The 18,398-nt window shown below is 39.4% G+C and overlaps 1 protein-coding gene across 2 annotated transcripts in view; it reads right to left on the bottom strand.

Moving 5' to 3' along the window:
* Positions 1-18,398, bottom strand: part of LOC149748416 (cytoplasmic dynein 1 intermediate chain 1-like) — a 97,592-nt gene that overhangs the window by 18,440 nt on the left and 60,754 nt on the right. Inside the window, exon 5 of one of the 2 annotated variants that reach the window (XM_089917654.1) lies at positions 9,599-18,313. The exons of the other annotated variant lie outside the window; for it this stretch is intronic. Coding sequence (XP_089773780.1) covers positions 18,295-18,313 — 19 coding nt within the window. The 3' untranslated portion in view covers positions 9,599-18,294. Of the gene's footprint in view, positions 1-9,598; positions 18,314-18,398 lie in introns of those variants that run through there. 2 annotated transcript variants of the gene reach the window in all.

Raw genomic sequence — 18,398 nt, 5'->3', positions numbered from 1 at the left:
TGAAAGGGAACAGAACCAGCACAGACCTGACCCCTCAGAGCTTCTGCCTCAGCAAGTTGGGACCTGACCCTGCTCCCAATAGGGTGGAGACAACCACTGAACAAATGGTAAGCCCAGGCTCACACCTGACCCCAGCCAAAGCCCCTTTCTCCAGCTCCACCTCCAACCAAGGTGATACCTGCCAGCACACCGTGAGGAAAGACATAACTTGTGTTCACATCGAATCTAGCTCCCAACCAAAGCTACCAGGCACACACAGACAGTAGAGGGACACACCCACATGAGGACACCCCTTCAAGACTACAATAGGTAACTATTTCACCTAATTTCATAGAGACAGAGAAAGTTAAGCAAAATGATAAGACAGAGGAACTGGTCTCAATTGAAACAGCAAAAGAAAAAACCTGAAAAAAATAAATAATGAAATAGAAATAAACAATATACCAGGTAAATAATTCAAAGCAGTAGTAATAAAAATGCTAACTGAATTAGGGAAAGGAATAAACAGAGTGAGAATTTTAACAAGGAACTAGAAAGTGTAAAAAAGGACCAGAACTGACGAATACAATAACTGAAATGAAAAACACACTAGAAGGAATGAATAGCAAATTAGGCAATACAGAAGAATGCACAAGTGATCTGGAAGACAGAATAATGGAAATCACCCAATTAGGACAGCAAAAAGAAAATTAAAATTAAAAAATGAGAAGAGTTTAAGAGATCTCTGAGATAAAATGAAGCATACCAACATTCACATTATAGGGGCCCCAGAAGGAGAGGAGAGAGAGAAGGGGATCAAAAACGTATTTGATGAAATCATGCCTGAAAATTTCTCAAACCTGAAGAAGGAAACGAATATCCAGGTACAGAAAGTACAGAGGGTCCCAAACAAGGTGAACCCAAACAGACACATACCAAGACATATCATAATTTAAAATGGCAAAAGTAAAAGAAAAAAAAAAGAAATTCTAAAGGTAGCAAGAGAAAAACAAAGAGTCATATACAAGGGAACCCCCATAAGACTATCTGATGATTTTTCTGAAGAAATTTTGCAGGCCAAAAGGGAGTGGGGCATGATATATTCAAAGTCCCGAAAAGGAAAAACCTGCAATCTAGAATAGTCAACCCAGCAAAATTATCATTTAGAATTGAAGGAGAGACAAAGAACTTCTCAGACAAGTAAAAACTAAAAGAATTCATCAATACTAAACCTACCCTATAAGAAATGTTAAAGGGTATTCTCTAAGTGGTAAAGAAAAGGCTATAACAAGAAGAATCTATAGGAAAGAAAAAATCTCACTAGTAAAGGCAAACATATAGTAAATGCTAAAGATCAAACACTTAAATAAGCTAGGATAAAGATTTTTAAAAATCATTAAGTATAACTACAATAAACAGTTAAGGGATAAACATGAAAATGTAAAATATGACATCAAAAACACAAAATGTGGGAGAGAGGAGTAAAAAAAAAATGTAGATCCTTTAAAATGTGTTTCAACTTAAATGACTACCAGATTAAAACAAGTACATATAGTTAAAGGTCAGCATATATGAACTCCATAGTAATCACAAATCAAAAACTTACGATACACAAAAACAGAGAGAAAGGAACACAAGCATACAACTAATGAAAAGTATCAAACCTCAAGGGAATAAACAAAAAGAAGAACACAGAAGAACTACAAAGCCAACAAGAAAACAAGTAATAAAATGGAAATAAGTACATACCTATTAATAATTACTTTAAATGTTAATGGACTAAATGCTCTAATCAAAAGACAAAAGGTGGCTGACTGAATAAAAAACACCACCTATCTATATACTACTTACAAAAGACTCACTTCAGAGCTAAAGACAAACACAGACTGAAAGGGAGAGGATGGTAAAAGATATTTCATGCCAACAAAACTCGCAAGAAAGCAGGAGTAGCAATACCCATATCAGACAAAATAGACTTTAAACAAAGTCCATAAAGAAAGACAAAGAAGCACGTTATATAATGATAAAGGGATCAATACAAAAAGGATATTACACCTGTTAACATATATGCCCTCGGGCTTCCCTGGTGGGGCAGTGGTTAAGAACCCGCCTGCCAATGCAGGGGACATGGGTTCAAGCCCTGGTCCGGGAAGATCCCACATGCTGTGGAGCATCTAAGCCCATGAGCCACAACTACTGAGCCCACGTGCCACATCTACTGAAGCCCATGCGCTCTACAGCCCGTGCTCCACCACAAGAGAAGCCACTGCAATGAGAAGCCCGTGCACTGCAACGAAGAGTAGGCCCCCCCCCACTCGCTGCAACTAGAGAAAGCCCGCGCACAGCAACAAAGACCCAACACAGCCAAAAATAATAAATAAATTTTTAAAAAAAAACATATATGCCCTCAATATAGGAGCACCTAAATATACAAAACAAATACTAACAGTCATAAAGAAAGAAATTGCCAGGAATACAATAACAGTAGGAGACTTTAACACCCCACAGACATCAATGGACAGATTTTCCGGACAGAAAATCAACAGGGAAACATAGTCTTAAATGACACACTAGACAAGTTGAACTTAATGGAATCTATAGGACATTCCATCCAATAACAGCAGAATACACATTCTTTTCAAGTGCACATGGAATGTTTTCCAAGATAGATCACATCCTAGGCCACAAAACTAGTGTCAACAAATTTAAGAGAATATAATTATATCAAGCATTTTTTTCTGCCCACAATATGAAACTAGAAATCAATTACAGAAAGAAAATGGGAAAAAAACAAACACAGGGGACTAAATAACATGCTACTAAAAAAAAATGGCAGGCTTCCCTGGTGGCACAGTAGTTGAGACTCCACCTGCCGATGCAGGGGACACGGGTTCGTGCCCCGGTTCAGGAAGATCCCACACGCTGCGGAGCGGCTGGGCCCATGAGCCATGGCCGCTGAGCCTGCGCGTCTGGAGCCTGTGCTCCGCAACGGGAGAGGCCCGCGTACCACAAAAGAAAAAAAAAAAGGCTCAATGAAGAAATCAAAGAGAAAATCAGAAAATACCTTGAGACAAATGGAAATGGAAACACACGTTCCAAATCTATGGGATGCAGCAAAATCACTTTTATGAGGAAATCTTATAGTGATACAGACCTTCCTCAAGAAACAAGAAAAATCTCAAATAAACAACATAACTTACCATCTAAAGGACTTAGAAAAAGAACAAAGAAAGCCCAAAGCCAGCGGAGGGAAGGAAACAATAAAGATCAGACAGGAAATAAATAAAATAGAGACAAAGAAACAATAGAGAAAATCAATGAAACCACAAGTTGGTTTTCTGAAAAGATAAACAAAATTGATAAACTTTTAGCCAGACTCATCAAGAACAAAAGAGAGAGAACCCAAATAAACAAAATAAGAAATGAAAGAGGTGAAATAACAACCAACCACAGAGATAACAAAAAAATCGTAAGATATACTATGAACAGTTATATGCCAACAAACCAAGTGTTGTCAAGAATGTGGAGGAACTGAGGCTCACATACACTACTAGTGAGAATGTATATAATGGGAAAGCCACTTTGAAAACAGTTTGACATTTTAAGTTAAATATACATTCTCTATACAATTCAGCCATTATACTTTGTGATATTTACCCAAAAGAAATGAAAGCATACTGCATAAAAATATTTCTACATGAATGCTCATAGCATTTTTATTTGTAATGGGGAAAACTGGAAACAACCCAAATGTACACCAAAAAGTGACCGGATAACTGGAACCACAGAGTTGGCACCACACGCAATACCTTTGTGGACTGTGTGCTCCTCGAGGACAAGGAAATCAAAGCAGAGCAAAGTGCCTGGAACATAAGGTCTGTGCTGTTTCTCATTCGAGTCTGGATTTCTACCCACCAGAGTTATACAAACCTTAAAATATAAGATTGAGGTATTTATGCCTTGTGTCTTTTTTGCACCTTAATTCACTGGCAAGCATCCCTCGTACCAAGTTGAGAGCCGTGTGGCTGACAGGGTCTTGGTGCTCCAGCCGGGTGTCAGGCCTGAGGCTCTGAGGTGGGAGAGCCAAGTTCAGGACATTGGACCACCACAGACCTCCTGGCCCTATGTAATATCAATCGGTGAGAGCTCTCCCAGAGATCTCTGTCTCAACCCTAAGACCCAGCTCCACTCAACGACCAGCAAGCTCCAGTACTGGACACCCCATGCCAGACAACTAGCAAGACAGGAATACAACCCCACCCATTACCAGAGTGGCTGCCTAAAATCGTACTAAGTTCACAGACACCCCAAAACACACTACCAGATGCGGTCCTGCCCACCAGAAAGACAAGATCCAGCCTCATCCACCAGAACACAGGCACCAGTCCTCTCTACCAGGAAGCCTACACAACCCACTGAACCAACCCGACCCACTAGGGGCAGAAGCCAAAAGCAACAGAACTATGAACCTGCAGCCTGCAAAAAGGAGACCCCAAACACAATAAGCTGGGCAAAATGAGAAGACAGAGAAATACGCAGCAGATGAAGGAGCAAGGCAAAAACCCACCAGACCAAACAAATGAAGAGGAAATGGGAAGTCTACCTGAAAAAGAATTCAGAGTAATGATAGTAAAGATGATCCAAAATCCTGGAGATACAATGGAGAAAATACAAGAAACATTTAACAAGGACCTAGAAAAACTAAAGAGCAAAGGAACAATGATGAACAGCACAATAAATGAAATAAAAAATTCTCTAGAACGAATCAATAGCAGAATGACTAAGGAAGAAGAATGGATAAGTGACCTGGAAGATAAAATAGTGGAAATAACTACCACAGAGCAGAATAAAGAAAAAAGAATGAAAAGAATTGAGGACAGGGCTTCCCTGGTGGCGCAGTGGTTGAGAGTCCGGCTGCTGATGCAGGGGACACGGGTTCGTGCCCCGGTCCAGGAAGATCCCACATGCTGCGGAGTGTTTGGGCCCGTGAGCCATGACCTCTGAGCCTGCGCGTCTGGAGCCTGTGCTCTGCAGGGGGAGAGACCACAATAGTGAGAGGCCCACGTACCGCAAAAAAAAAGAATTGAGGACAGTCTCAGAGACCTCTGGGGCAACAATAAATGCAACAACATTCAAATTATAGGGGTCCTAGAAGAAGAAGAGAAAAAGAAAGGGACTGAGACAATATTTGAAGAGATTATAGTTGAAAACTTCCCTAATATGGGAAAGGAAATAGTCAGTCAAGTCCAGAAAGCACAGAGAGTCCCATACAGGATAAATCCAAGGAAAAACATGCCAAGACACATATTAATCAAACTATCAAAAATTAAATACAAAGAAAAATATTAAAAGCAGCAAGGGAAAAGCAACAAATAACATACAAGGGAATCCCCATAAGGTTAACAGCTGATCTTTCAGCAGAAACTCTGCAAGCCAGAAGGGAGTGGCAGGACATATTTAAAGTGATGAAAAGGAAAAAGCTATAACCAAGATTACTCTACCCAGCAAGGATCTCATTCAGATTCAATAGAGAAATTAAAACCTTTACAGACAAGCAAAAGCTAAGAGAATTCAGCACCACCAAACCAGCTTTACAACAAATACTAAAGGAGCTTCTCTAGGCAGGAAACACAAGAGAAGGAAAAGACCTACAAAATCAAACCCAAAGCAATTAAGAAAAAGGTAATAGGAACATACACATCAATAATTACCTTAAATGTAAATCGATTAGATGCTCCAACCAAAAGACACAGACTGGATGAATGGATACAAAAACAAGACCCATATATATGCTGTCTACAAGAGACCCACTTCAGACCTAGGGACACATGCAGACTGAAAGTAAGGGGATGGAAAAAGGTATTCCATGAAAATGGAAATCAAAAGAAAGCTGGAGTAGCAATTCTCATATCAGATAAAATAGACTTTAAAATAAAGAATGTTACAAGAGACAAAGAAGGACACTACATAATGATCAATCCAAGAAGAGGATATAACAATTGTAAATATTTATGCACCCAACACAGAAGTACCTCAATACATAAGGCAAATGCTAACAGCCATTAAAGAGGAAATCAACAGTAACACAATCATAGTAGGGGACTTGAACACCCCACTTTCACCAATGGACAGATCAACCAAAATGAAAATAAATAAGGAAACACAAGCTTTAAATGATACATTAAACAAGATGGACTTAATTGATATTTACAGGACATTCCATCCAAAAACAACAAAATACACTTTCTTCTCAAGTGCTCAGGGAACATTCTCCAGGATAGGTCATATCTTGGGTCACAAAACAAGCCTTGGTAAATTTAAGAAAACTGAAATTGGACTTTGCTTGTGGCACAATGGTTAAGAATCCACCTGCCAATGCAGGGGACATGCGTTCGAGCCCTGGTTCAGGAAGATTCCACATGCTGCAGAGCAACTAAGTCCGTGTGCCACAACTACTGAGCCTGCGCTACAGAGTCCGTGAGCTACAACTACTGAGCCTGCACGTCACAACTACTGAAGCCTGCACGCCTAGAGCCCATGCTCTGCAACAAGAGAAGCCACTGCAATGAGAAGCCCACGCACTGCAACAAAGAGTAGCCCCTGCTCTCCACAACTAGAGAAAGCTCGCACACAGCAATGAAGACCCAACACAGCCAAAAATAAATAAATTAATTATTTTAAAAAAGAAAAGAAAATTGAAATCGTATCAAGTATCTTTTCCAACCACAACACTATGAGACTAGATATCAATTACAGGAAAAAAACTGTAAGAAATACAAACATATGGAGGCTAAACAATATGCTACTAAATAACCAAGAGATCACTGGAGAAATCAAAGAGGAAGTTAAAAAATACCTAGAAACAAATGACAATGAAAACACGACAACCCAAAACCTATGGAATGCAGCAAAAGCAGTTCTAAGACAGAAGTTTTTAGCAATACAATCCTACCTCAAGAAGCACAAAAAATCTCAAATAAACAACCTAACCTTACACCTAAAGCAATTAGAGAAAGAAGAACAAAAAAACCCCAAAGTTAGCAGAAGGAAAGAAATCATAAAGATCAGATCAGAAATAAATGAAAAAGAAATGTAGGAAAGATCCATAAAACTAAAAGCTGGTTCTTTGAGAAGATAAACAAAATTGATAAACCATTAGCCAGACTCCTCAAGAAAAAAAAGGAGAAGACTCAGATCAACAGAATTAGAAATGAAAAAGGAGAAGTAACAACTGACACTGCAGAAATACAAAGGATCATGAGAGATTACTACAAGCAACTCTATGCCAAGAAAATGGACAACCTGGAAGAAATGGACACATTCTTAGAAAAGCACAACCTCCCAAGACTGAACCAGGAAGAAACAGAAAATACAAACAGACCAATCACAAGCACTGAAATTGAAACTGTGATTAAAAATCTTCCAACAAACAAAAGCCCAGGACCAGATGGATTCACAGGTGAATTCTATCAAACATTTAGAGAAGAGCTAACACCTATCCTTCTCAAACTCTTCCAAAATATAGCAGAGGGAGGAACACTCCCAAACTCATTCTACAAGGTCACCATCACCCTGATACCAAAACCAGACAAAGATGTTACAAAAGAAGAAAACCATAGGCCAATATCACTGACGAACATAGGTGCAAAAATCCTCAACAAAATACTAGCAAACAGAATCCAACAGCACATTAAAAGGGTTACACACCATGATCAAGTGGGGTTTATCCTAGTAATGCAAGGATTCTTCAATATACGCAAATCAATCAAAGTGATAAACCATATTAACAAATTGAAGGATAAAAACCATATGATCATCTCAATAGATGCAGAAAGAGCTTTTGACAAAATTCAACACCCATTTATGGTAAGAACTCTACAGAAAGTAGGCACAGACGGAACTTACCTCAACATAATGAAAGCCATATATGACAAACCCAGAGCCAACATCGTTCTCAATGGTGAAAAACTGAAACCATTTCCACTAAGAGCAGGATCAAGACAAGGTTGCCCACTCTCACCACTATTATTCAACAAAGTTTTGGAAGTTTTAGCCACAGCAATGAAAGACAAAAAAGAAACAAAAGGAATCCAAATCAGAAAAGAAGAAGTAAAACTGTCACTGTTTGCAGATGACATTATACTATACATAGAGAATTGTAAAGATGCTACCAGAAAACTACTAGAGCTAATCAATGAATTTGGTAAAGTAGCAGGATACAAAATTAATGCACAGAAATTTCTTGCATTCCTTTACACTAATGATGAACAATCTGAAAGCAAAATTTAGGAAACACTCCCATTCACCACTGCAACAAAAAGAATAAAATATGTAGGAATAAACCTACCTAGGGAGACAAAAAACCTGTGTGCAGAAAACTATAAGACACTGATGAAAGAAATTAAAGATGATACAAACAGATGGAGAGATATACCATGTTCTTGGATTGGAAGAATCAACATTGTGAAAATGACTATACTACTCAAAGCAATCTACAGATTCAATGCAATCCCTATCAAACTACCACTGGCATTTTTCACAGAATTAGAATAAAAAATTTCACAATTTGTATGGAAACGCAAAAGACCCCAAAGAGCCAAAGCAATCTTGAGAAACAAAAACGGAGCTGAAAGAATCAGACTCCCTGACTTCAGACTATACTACAAAGCTACAGTAATCAAGACATTATGGTACTGACACAAAAACAGAAATATAGATCAATGGAACAGGATAGAAAGCCCAGATAAACCCACACATATATGGTCACCTTATCTTACCTTTGATAAAGGAGGCAAGAATATACAGCGGAGAAAAGACAGTCTCTTCAATAACTGGTGCTGGGAAAACTGGACAGCTACATGTAAAAGAATGAAGCTAGAACACTCCCTAACACCATACACAAAAGTAAACTCAAAATGGATTAAAGACCTAAATGTAAGACCAGACACTATCAAACTCTTAGAGGAAAACATAGGCAGAACACCCTATGACATAAATCACAGCAAGATCCTTTTTGACCCACCTCCTAGAGTAATGGAAATAAAAACAAAAATAAACAAATGGGACCTAATGAAACTTAAAAGCTTTTGCACAGCAAAGGAAACCATAAACAAGACCAAAAGACAACCCCAAGAATGGGAGAAAATATTTGCAAATGAAGCAACTGACAAAGGATTAATCTCCAAAATATACAAGCAGCTCATGCAGCTCAATATCAAAAACACAAACAACCCAATCCAAAAATGGGCAGAAGACCTAAATAGACATTTCTCCAAAGAAGACGTGCAGATTTCCAACAAACACATGAAAGAATACTCAACATCACTAATCATTAGAGAAATGCAAATCAAAACTACAATGAGGTATCACCTCACACCAGTCAGAATGGCCATCACCAAAAAATCTACAAACAATAAATGCTGGAGAGGGTGTGAAGAAAAGGGAACCCTCTTGCACTGTTGGTGGGAATGTAAATTGGTACAGCCACTATGGAGAACAGTATGGAGGTTCCTTAAAAAACTACAAATAGAACTACCATATGACCCAGCAATCCCACTACTGGGCATATACCCTGAGAAAACCATAATTCAAAAAGAGTCATGTACCAAAATGTTCACTGCAGCACCATTTACAGTAGCCAGGACATGGAAGCAACCTAAGTGTCCATCAACAGATGAATATATAAAGAAAATGTGGCACATATATACAATGGAATATTACTCAGCCATAAAAAGAAACAAATTGAGTTATTTGTAGTGAGGTGGATGGACCTAGAGTCTGTCACACAGAGTGAAGTAAGTCAGAAAGAGAAAAACAAATACCGTATGGTAACACGTATATATGGAATCTTAAAAAAAAAAAAAAAAGGCTCTGAAGAACCTAGGGGCAGGACAGGAATAAAGACGCAGACATAGAGAATGGACTTGAGGACATGGGTAGGGGGAAGAGTAAGCTGGGACGAAGTGAGAGAGTGGCATGGACTTATATACACTACCAAATGTAAAACAGATAGCTAGTGGGAAGCAGCTGCATAGCAAAGAGAGATCAGCTTGTGCTTTGTGACTACCTGGAGAGGTGGGATAGGGAGGGTGGGAGGGAGACGCAAGAGGGAGGGGATATGGGGACATATGTATACGTGTAGCTGATTCACTTTTTTATACAGCAGCAACTAACACAACAATGTAAAGCAACTATACTCCAATAAAGATGTTAAAAAAAGAAAAAAAAGGGACCGGATAAACAAACTGTGGTATGTCCATACAATGAACCAGTCAACAAAAATAAGGAATCAACTGCTGATACACACCTACATGAATGAGTCTTGACATAATTATTCTGAGTAAAAGAAGTCAGTCAAAAGAGTACCTACTGCGTGATTTCATTTATATAACATTCTAGGAAATGTAAAGTAATGGACAGTGACAGAAAGCAGATCAGTTGTTTGAGGGGTGGAGAGAAGCAGGAGCGAGGATGAAAAAGGCACAGGAGAAAACTTTTGGGGGATGATGAATATGCTTATTATCGTGATTGTGGTGATGATTTTATGAATGTGTATACATTAAAATTTATCAATTTGAATACTTTAAATGTGTGTCATTTCTTTAATATTAATCATACTTCAATAAAGCTGTTAAAAAAAATCAAATGACAGAGCCCGTTAACCCCATGCCAAAGAGCAAGGAGAGGAAATAAAACTGTCACTAGAAAACTCTTGTCGCCTGAGGTAAACTTCATAAAAAAACTTCATAAAAAAAAACTTCACAAAAAAAAAAAATGAGTTTTTGCCGGGAAAACAGATATAAATAGGAAAATTCCTAACTGTTCCACACAAGCAAATGTAATTTACCAGGGTCACAATCTGTCTAAAAAATCTGTTAATTTAAGTGCATAAGGTAAAGTCTCTGCCAGTTCTAGCCCTTTTTTTTTTAGAAAAAAACACAATGAAATATTGAAGAACTACAGTCTGAAATTCTCCTGAATAGTAACATACTATGTATTCAGGGTTTTTCACCTTGATTTAAGCCATATTTCTTGGTTATTTAAATAATACAAATGGAAATAAAACATACAATGAACTACATAACTAAATAGCCAGAAATTTAGTAGTGTTAAAAAAAATAGTGTATCAGTTACCTGAAGTGTTAGGATATTACCTTGGCTTAGCAGTGTTGTGAGTCTGCAGAGAACTTTTGCATACATAGAAGGACACAGGCAGATGGCATTTAACCTAACATACAGAGACCCTTCAACCTTGAACGCCTACAGTAGGCACTGAAATTGATAGAAACCCACAGATACATGCCCAGGAATCTCAGAAATTCAAAATAAATAATAAATAAATAAACACCCACTTCAGGATTCATTAGGTTGTATTTAGAAAGAAAAAGTAATAGCTTCACAAAATACTGTAATAAAATTTTTCACATACTGAGGTACCCAGTGGCGTGTTGGTAAATGTTCAATAACTGGCTTGAGGGAAAGGGAGCAAGCCCTGGTTTGCAGCATTTGCCACTTTTTGTGGTGTAAATACCCTCACCGTGGCTGGCTTCGGGCTGATCTGAATTCACCAGAGCAAGCTGAAAGGAGAAGCACACAGTCGGTGCTCCTGAGCTTGAGCACAGCTAGGACAAGCACCCCACTGGAAATATCTCAAGTGTGAATATAAGCTAACTCCAACCCTATAAGACAAATAAACTACGTTTCTAGGAAATGCCTGTGTGTTTTATTCTTTGTGGATGACTTTTCAATTCTGAAGCTACCTTTTAACACAATTTCCACTTGAAAAAAAATGATCTTTAGGATGCAGGAGACATTACCCATCATCAAATATTTGACATTTCTTAATACTGAGGCATTGAACAAATCTGCTTTTTCTTTAACAGGAATCTTTATACATTCAAACTTGATTCAAATTAAATGCTAACTGTGAGTCCCCTAAAAGTGAAAAGGAAACAAACAAGATACAACATTTTCATACTGATTTTAGACAAGGATTAACTTAAGGTAACTTGTTAGTCAAGGGGAGGATGTTTAGGATTAAGTTAATCATCTCTGCCGTCACAGAACTTGCGTGCCCCACCTTGCAGCAGAGGTGTGGGGATATGTTTGTAATTTTTGTTTTGGGGGAGGGCTGTTTTGCAATCATAGGAATTAGAAGGGGAGATCAAAAGCCATCTTTTTGTGGTGTTTTCCACAAAGAGACTTTCTTCAAAGCATAACTTCATAAGGAAAACTAACAGAAGGAAATAAACTTATCAAACTGGAAATTCAACAAAGAGGGAAAAAGCAAGAGCAACAACAGCTCCAGCATTTCAACACAACTGTAGCAAAGAAATAATAAAAGGAGTAACAAAAGAGCAGACATATACCCAAGTTCTGAGTCTGACTGCAGCTGGAGCACTGAGGGGTCTGTGTCCCACTGCAGGGTCCTAATCGTGCAGCACAAAGGAAAAAAAGAACACAGAGAATTAACAAAAGGGGAGGGAAACAAACCAAACCAAACCATGTCATTCATCAAGGCAATGGCATATACAATGTATACACAGAACATCTCCCCACTCTGTCACCCTGGCAACCCCCAGGAGCCAGGAAGACCCCATGAATATCAATTGACAAGAGAAAGTGAGGGGCTGTCCTTTCCTTTGAACAACTGTTTGATATTGGAAGCTATGGTTGTTTTCATGGAAGGAAGCCCGGAGCTAAATATTCAAATATTCATCCACTCACACACACCCTTTTTGCTTTTGTTTCATTCTACACTGGAGCCTGATTGATTTCAGCATGTAAACTGCTTCATGTATACCTCACAGCCCAGTCACACCTGGGAGCAACAAGCATCTCCCATGCAATGATGAGAATCAAATGCAAGGGTTCGAATGGGCCACAGCAGGAGCATCTGGGGAAGTCTGGCCAGGTAGAACACGACTGCAGAACCAGGAGAATAACTGGCTTCCTCGGGTCAGTTACTGCAAATATAATGCATGAGATTTCGAGGCTCATGGGTATTTTGTTGTTTTTTATTTATATATTACACCAAGATGGTGACCAACAATAATATCATTTGTCTCTAAAGATGCCAAGGATATCTTACACCTTCTAAATATTTCACAAGAGATAGCACAAAGTATCAATAGTTACCAAGGTTACCAATAATTATCAATTTCCCTTGTTATTTCTCCATCACATAAAAGGAGATAAGTAGCTCTTCCATGAACAGAGTGCACACAAGGACCTTTCTCAGGCAGGACCTTTAAATTCCCTGCACGTTAAGTAGTTACAGGTGAGTCAGGCATAAAGTTACCTGGTAGACAACCGATGGACGGTAGGGACTTTGGGGTCAGGCATCTGAGACTCAAATTGTGCCTCTGGGACTTACCAGCTGTGTGACATTGGACATGTTGCTTAAGTTCTCAACCCATGCACCCTTTTACTTGCTCTGAGTGTGGCCCACAGACCAGGAGCATGAGCGTCTCAGGGAGTTTGTTGGAAATGCCAAGACTCGGGTCTCACCCAGACTCACTGACTCCACGCTACAGTGTAATAAGGCCCCAGGTGATGTGATTTGTGGGCACCTTGAAGTCTGAGAAGCCCTGCTCAGTTTCCTTGTCTGTGAGGATTTCCCATGACTTATGAGACAATTCATGACCTGGCTTGTAGCTATCTCCCCAATTTATCTCTAAGTGCTGCCCCCTCCCTCACTGTGTCTTCCCTGATGTTCTTTCCCCAAAGAGCTGTGTGGCTTATGCCTTTGCTTGTTTCTGTCTTTTGGCTCAAATGTCACCTGCCCAGAGAGGCTTTCCTTCTCTCACCACCCTACCCCAAGCAACACTTCCTTGTCACTCTTCATCCCGTTCTCTTATCCTGCTTTACTTTCTTCATAAAGTATCTTCACCTATGATTTTATTATACATCAGTTTATGACTGTTTGTTGTTTAACTCTGGACTCAAGCCTCATAATGACAGGAGCAGCTATATCTCTACATTATAGGGATATATGCCTAGACCCATGCGTGGCATACACATTTATATAATACAGTATTAGTTGAATGAATGGATGGATGGATGGACTCTCTCTGGATTTCTATAGGGACTACATGCAATTATACCTATAAAACACAAAGTAATTATCTGATAAACCGTAGCTGCTCTTACTATACCACATCCACTATAACTACTCCCAATGTTTCTTTGAGTCAGTGCCCCACGTATGTAAAGATCCCACCTAAGCTCCTCCTGTAGAAGTCTCGGAATGCAGTTTCATAGCTTCCCTTATTAGTTCTGGTCATGCTCTTGTCCTCTTACCTAAATGCACTGAAAGATGACAGCTGAAGTGAGAACACAAATTGGCCATTGTTTCTTAGACCAATGCTTCTCAAACTTGAATGCACAGAGAGCTGGGAACATTGTTAAAAATGCAGATTCTGATTTAGTAGGTCTGGGGTGGCCTGAGATTCTACGTTTCTGACCGCTCCAAGGGATGCAGATGCTGCTGGTCTGTGGACCACACTTCGAGTAGCAAGGTCTGGACTTAGACCAGTCGTTTTCAAATTCTAACATGGATCAGAATAACCTGGAGGGATTGTTAAAATACAGATGCTGATCCTCTAGCCCAGGAATTTTGATTTCAGTAGTTCTGGGGTGGGGCCTGAGAATTTGTATTTCTAACAAGTTCCCAGGTAATGCTAACAGCTGACCCTGGAACCACCTTTAGAGAATGACGGGGCTAGACTATTGCTTCCACTAGTCAGCAGGCAGAAAGCATCACTGATCCTCAAATACATCAGTGTCTAAACCAGTGATTAACTCAAGACTGGCCTAAGGCCCAGGCCATTTTCAAACCAATTAAATCAGAAGGTCTCTGGTGGGACCCAGGCATCTGGATTTTTTTAAACTCTCCAGGTGATTCTCATGTGCAGCCAGCGGTGAAAACTACTGCTCTGCACTCATTCTGTCCAAGGAAAGCCGCTCTCCCTGGCTCTGCACGCTGATTCCATCACCTCCTTTCAAATCGGGGAAGTAACCGAATCCATTACAGTGATTCATCCCTGCTGTTCACGTATCACTGGGGATCACACCTTTTGTCTTTATGGATATTTCTTCGGCTATAGACAGAGGAGCAGCCTCTGGCTCTGGATCACTGTGAGCAACACTCCCTCATAAGGAATGGGATCAGCTCCTCTGCCCTCAGGTTTCTGATGGGACAACTTTTATTTGCCTTTCTTCGTTCCTCCTAGGCAGGTGAAGAATGTGGCAGCTCCCAGGTGGTCACAGCTATTCTGTTATTTATCCGACGGCTCACCTGAACTCACTGTATCCTTAAAGAAGTGAAAACGATGATTCTCTCAGAATCACTCACTTCAGAAGTCCACAGATGAGCAGTGTGGAGTTTGCATTTTACTCAGCCAGAACAACAAAGGAGGTCTCTGGCACTAACCCACAACAGTCCTGCCCTCACCCCTGTCACGCATGTGTTCCCCAGTAAAAGAAATCATAGTCGTTGCCATTAACGAGCAGTGTGGTAAGGAGTCAAGCCGAGGATGCTATCGAGTGTGCTAATGTTTCCTTCTCATTTCTCCCATTATTATCTGTGGAGTGGTCAGACTTACACAGAGCGCGCTTTTTCTTTGAAAAGGAACTTAAAGTCAGTACACCGAATAAACAATGTGTTTCCGAGGGTAGCCTAGGAATGTGTGTTAAACGTTTGCTGAATTCCTTCTGTGCAAACTTGCAGGAAAACTTCCCTGTAGACAGCAGCACCTTGGAGAGGGCTTCACCTCAGCCTAGGGGTCTTGGCTTGTGTTCTGGGCTCGGCTCCACTGTGTGTCGTCAGGAAAGTCTGCTGTCCTTAGCAAAAGGAGGGTGCAGGCCTAGAGGCCCTGTAGGGTTCTTTTCTGCCTGATATGTTAAAACGTCAGATGACTATTAAACTGCCTTTCTGCTTTCTCTTCTCCAGCTGGAATACTTTTCTTTAACCAGCTGACATAGTTCTTACTTTTTAACCATCTTATCATCAAATTACTGTATCATTGAAAGTAAAATGATGGTTTCCCCACAGCTTCTTGGACAGTTTGAAATCTTGCCAGGTAGTTTATTTTTTAAATGAAAGAAGTAGTAAAACTGTAAGTAAATATATGTGAACTTAATATATTATCACAAAGTATTTTCATACAGAAATCACCCTGTTTACTATAGTAATTAGTTCTAGTTATCAGTCCTCTCTGGAATGGACCAATCAATGCATGCAGGGACAGAATATTTTTATAAAAATATTCATTTAATTGTTCAATAAATTCCTATTAAGAGCCTAATATGTAAACTACTGTGCTAGAGGATTAAAAGAACTCCTAAGGAAACTGCAACTCTTATGAGGAGATAAAACATATAAATAGTTTCTCAGAACAAGGCAGAAAGTAAAACAAGCCCTGTAAGCACCACAGTTATGCTGTGGGACATGGGACTTGCACTTAAAAATCTTACATTTTAGTAAAGGAATGAGACCTATGAATATTTATACCTAATGATATGCATACTGATAATATATACAAGGAAAAAAGTAGTTCCAATCACTTGCCCAGGGCCTGGCAAAGTTTAAAGTTTCAATCAATGTTAGCTGAAAAAAATAAGTAAATGCCATAAGAAAGATTAATACTAATGATAGCTATGATTTCCTTTCAGTGAGTGTTTATTCTGTGCCAGCCACCCAGGCACTGGACTATACTTTCATTATCCTTTGGAGGCCAGAGCAGGGAGACACCTTCCCTCTTGAAAAGATCAGAGATTCCATTCGACCCGGTTTTTGAAAGATGGAGCAGGACTGGGACATAAACTCATTTTTCATCAGTGCCTTGTTTATTTTAGGGAGCTGAGTTAGTCTACTAGTTCTAATAAGACTTCTAGATCTAGTAAGTTGTATTTTAGATGCCAATTTACCAATCTGTCATGAGAACAATAACTGACTGCCAGGCTGAGCAATTATACAAGCCTGACAAAGTCTTCTCCCCTTGAAGACCAGCTTCCTGGGAAGCCAGGCAACTTTAGCAGCATCTTTAGAATTAGAACACGTGAAGCTGAACGTTTAACTATTACGGCTTCTCCCTGTCCTACGCCCATGTCCACATTCTTCAGCAACACTAGACATACCTCCCTCACTTCTGCCAGAGCCTCCATTTCCCCCAATTTCTTGGGATGACCAACAGAACCTGTTTGGATGAATGTAATCTTTCTTTAACTCTGTCAATCAGATTTTGTTCGGTGTTCCTGTCTGGGAAACCATCTCGGTTTTGTTTGCTTATTTTTAAGAGTTGTGTTTGTCTGCTCTGATCAGTTGTAGGTTGATTTCTTAGGTTAGCTCTCTGAGGGCCCAAGGGAGGATCTCTTTCATATGGAACCTGCAATTTGCCCAGATCCTGAATAACCCAATAATTCCTTACCTAATCTGGCATCATCATGGCTCTATGGTCCCATGGTTGGATCGGCAGTTCTGGACACACCGTTTAAGGTCACATTTCCTAACTTTGTTTCAAAATTCTAGGTACAGGAGCTTCCCACACCATGGAAAATAATCATTCACCTATTTGATCCTAAACATGCCAAACAATGTAGGCTCTGGCATCTCATCTAAAAAGGCCTACCATGTAACAGTTAGTTTATAATTTGGGGAAAATTTGTTTTTCAATATTTCTTTAAAAAAAAAAAAGAATAAGCAAAACGCCAAAATTCTTCAAACTCGCAGTGACCTATGAAAAGACTAACAGAACTTTATATTTTAAACCTTTTAACAATTCGTCACTATCCAGCTTCTTAATAAAATTCGCCCTACATTGGCCCAATATTATTTGCTCAGTTTCGGTTTATTAGATAGAGGGAAGTGAAAATTCAAACGAATTCAAACGAAACAAACAAAACAAAACAATCCCTGGCCCTCTGCTGAAAGTATAACTTAGGAGTAAAAGACATGATGTCTGTTTTGTGTAACCTTGTTCTCTGATGAGTCGTTAATTTCTTCCTGTTCACAGCAAGTTAGTGGTTTCTTCTTCCCATCTTTTTTAGACTCCAGAGTAGACAGCCTTAATATTCTTCCCTTAAAGAATATCTTTGCTCTTACATTTTTTTTTGGTTTTGGTTATAAGAAAGAGATGTCTGATAAATACTTGGAAGGCAGTAGTAAAGAACTGTCATTTGTAATGATAGTATTCAATGCGGCTGAGGCACGCTCATATACTGCTGGTGGCATTTTAAATTAGTACAGTTCTTTGGGAAAGCAATAGGCCAATATGGAGCAAGAATCATAAACACAGAATTACTCCAGGACTCGTTTCACTTCCAGGAACTCAGCCTACGGAAATAAAATAACACAAGCAATAATAACAAAAATGATGACGATAATGATAACAATGACCTCCAAATTATCAAATCCCAAG

This window comes from Delphinapterus leucas, chromosome 9, assembly GCF_059928025.1.
Source record: "Delphinapterus leucas isolate spDelLeu-1000000601 "Yukka" chromosome 9, BTC_Dleu_Yukka2, whole genome shotgun sequence".
NCBI lineage: Eukaryota > Metazoa > Chordata > Mammalia > Artiodactyla > Monodontidae > Delphinapterus > Delphinapterus leucas.
Note: the sequence above shows the minus strand (reverse complement) of the source record. Positions and strands in the feature narration are given on the sequence as shown.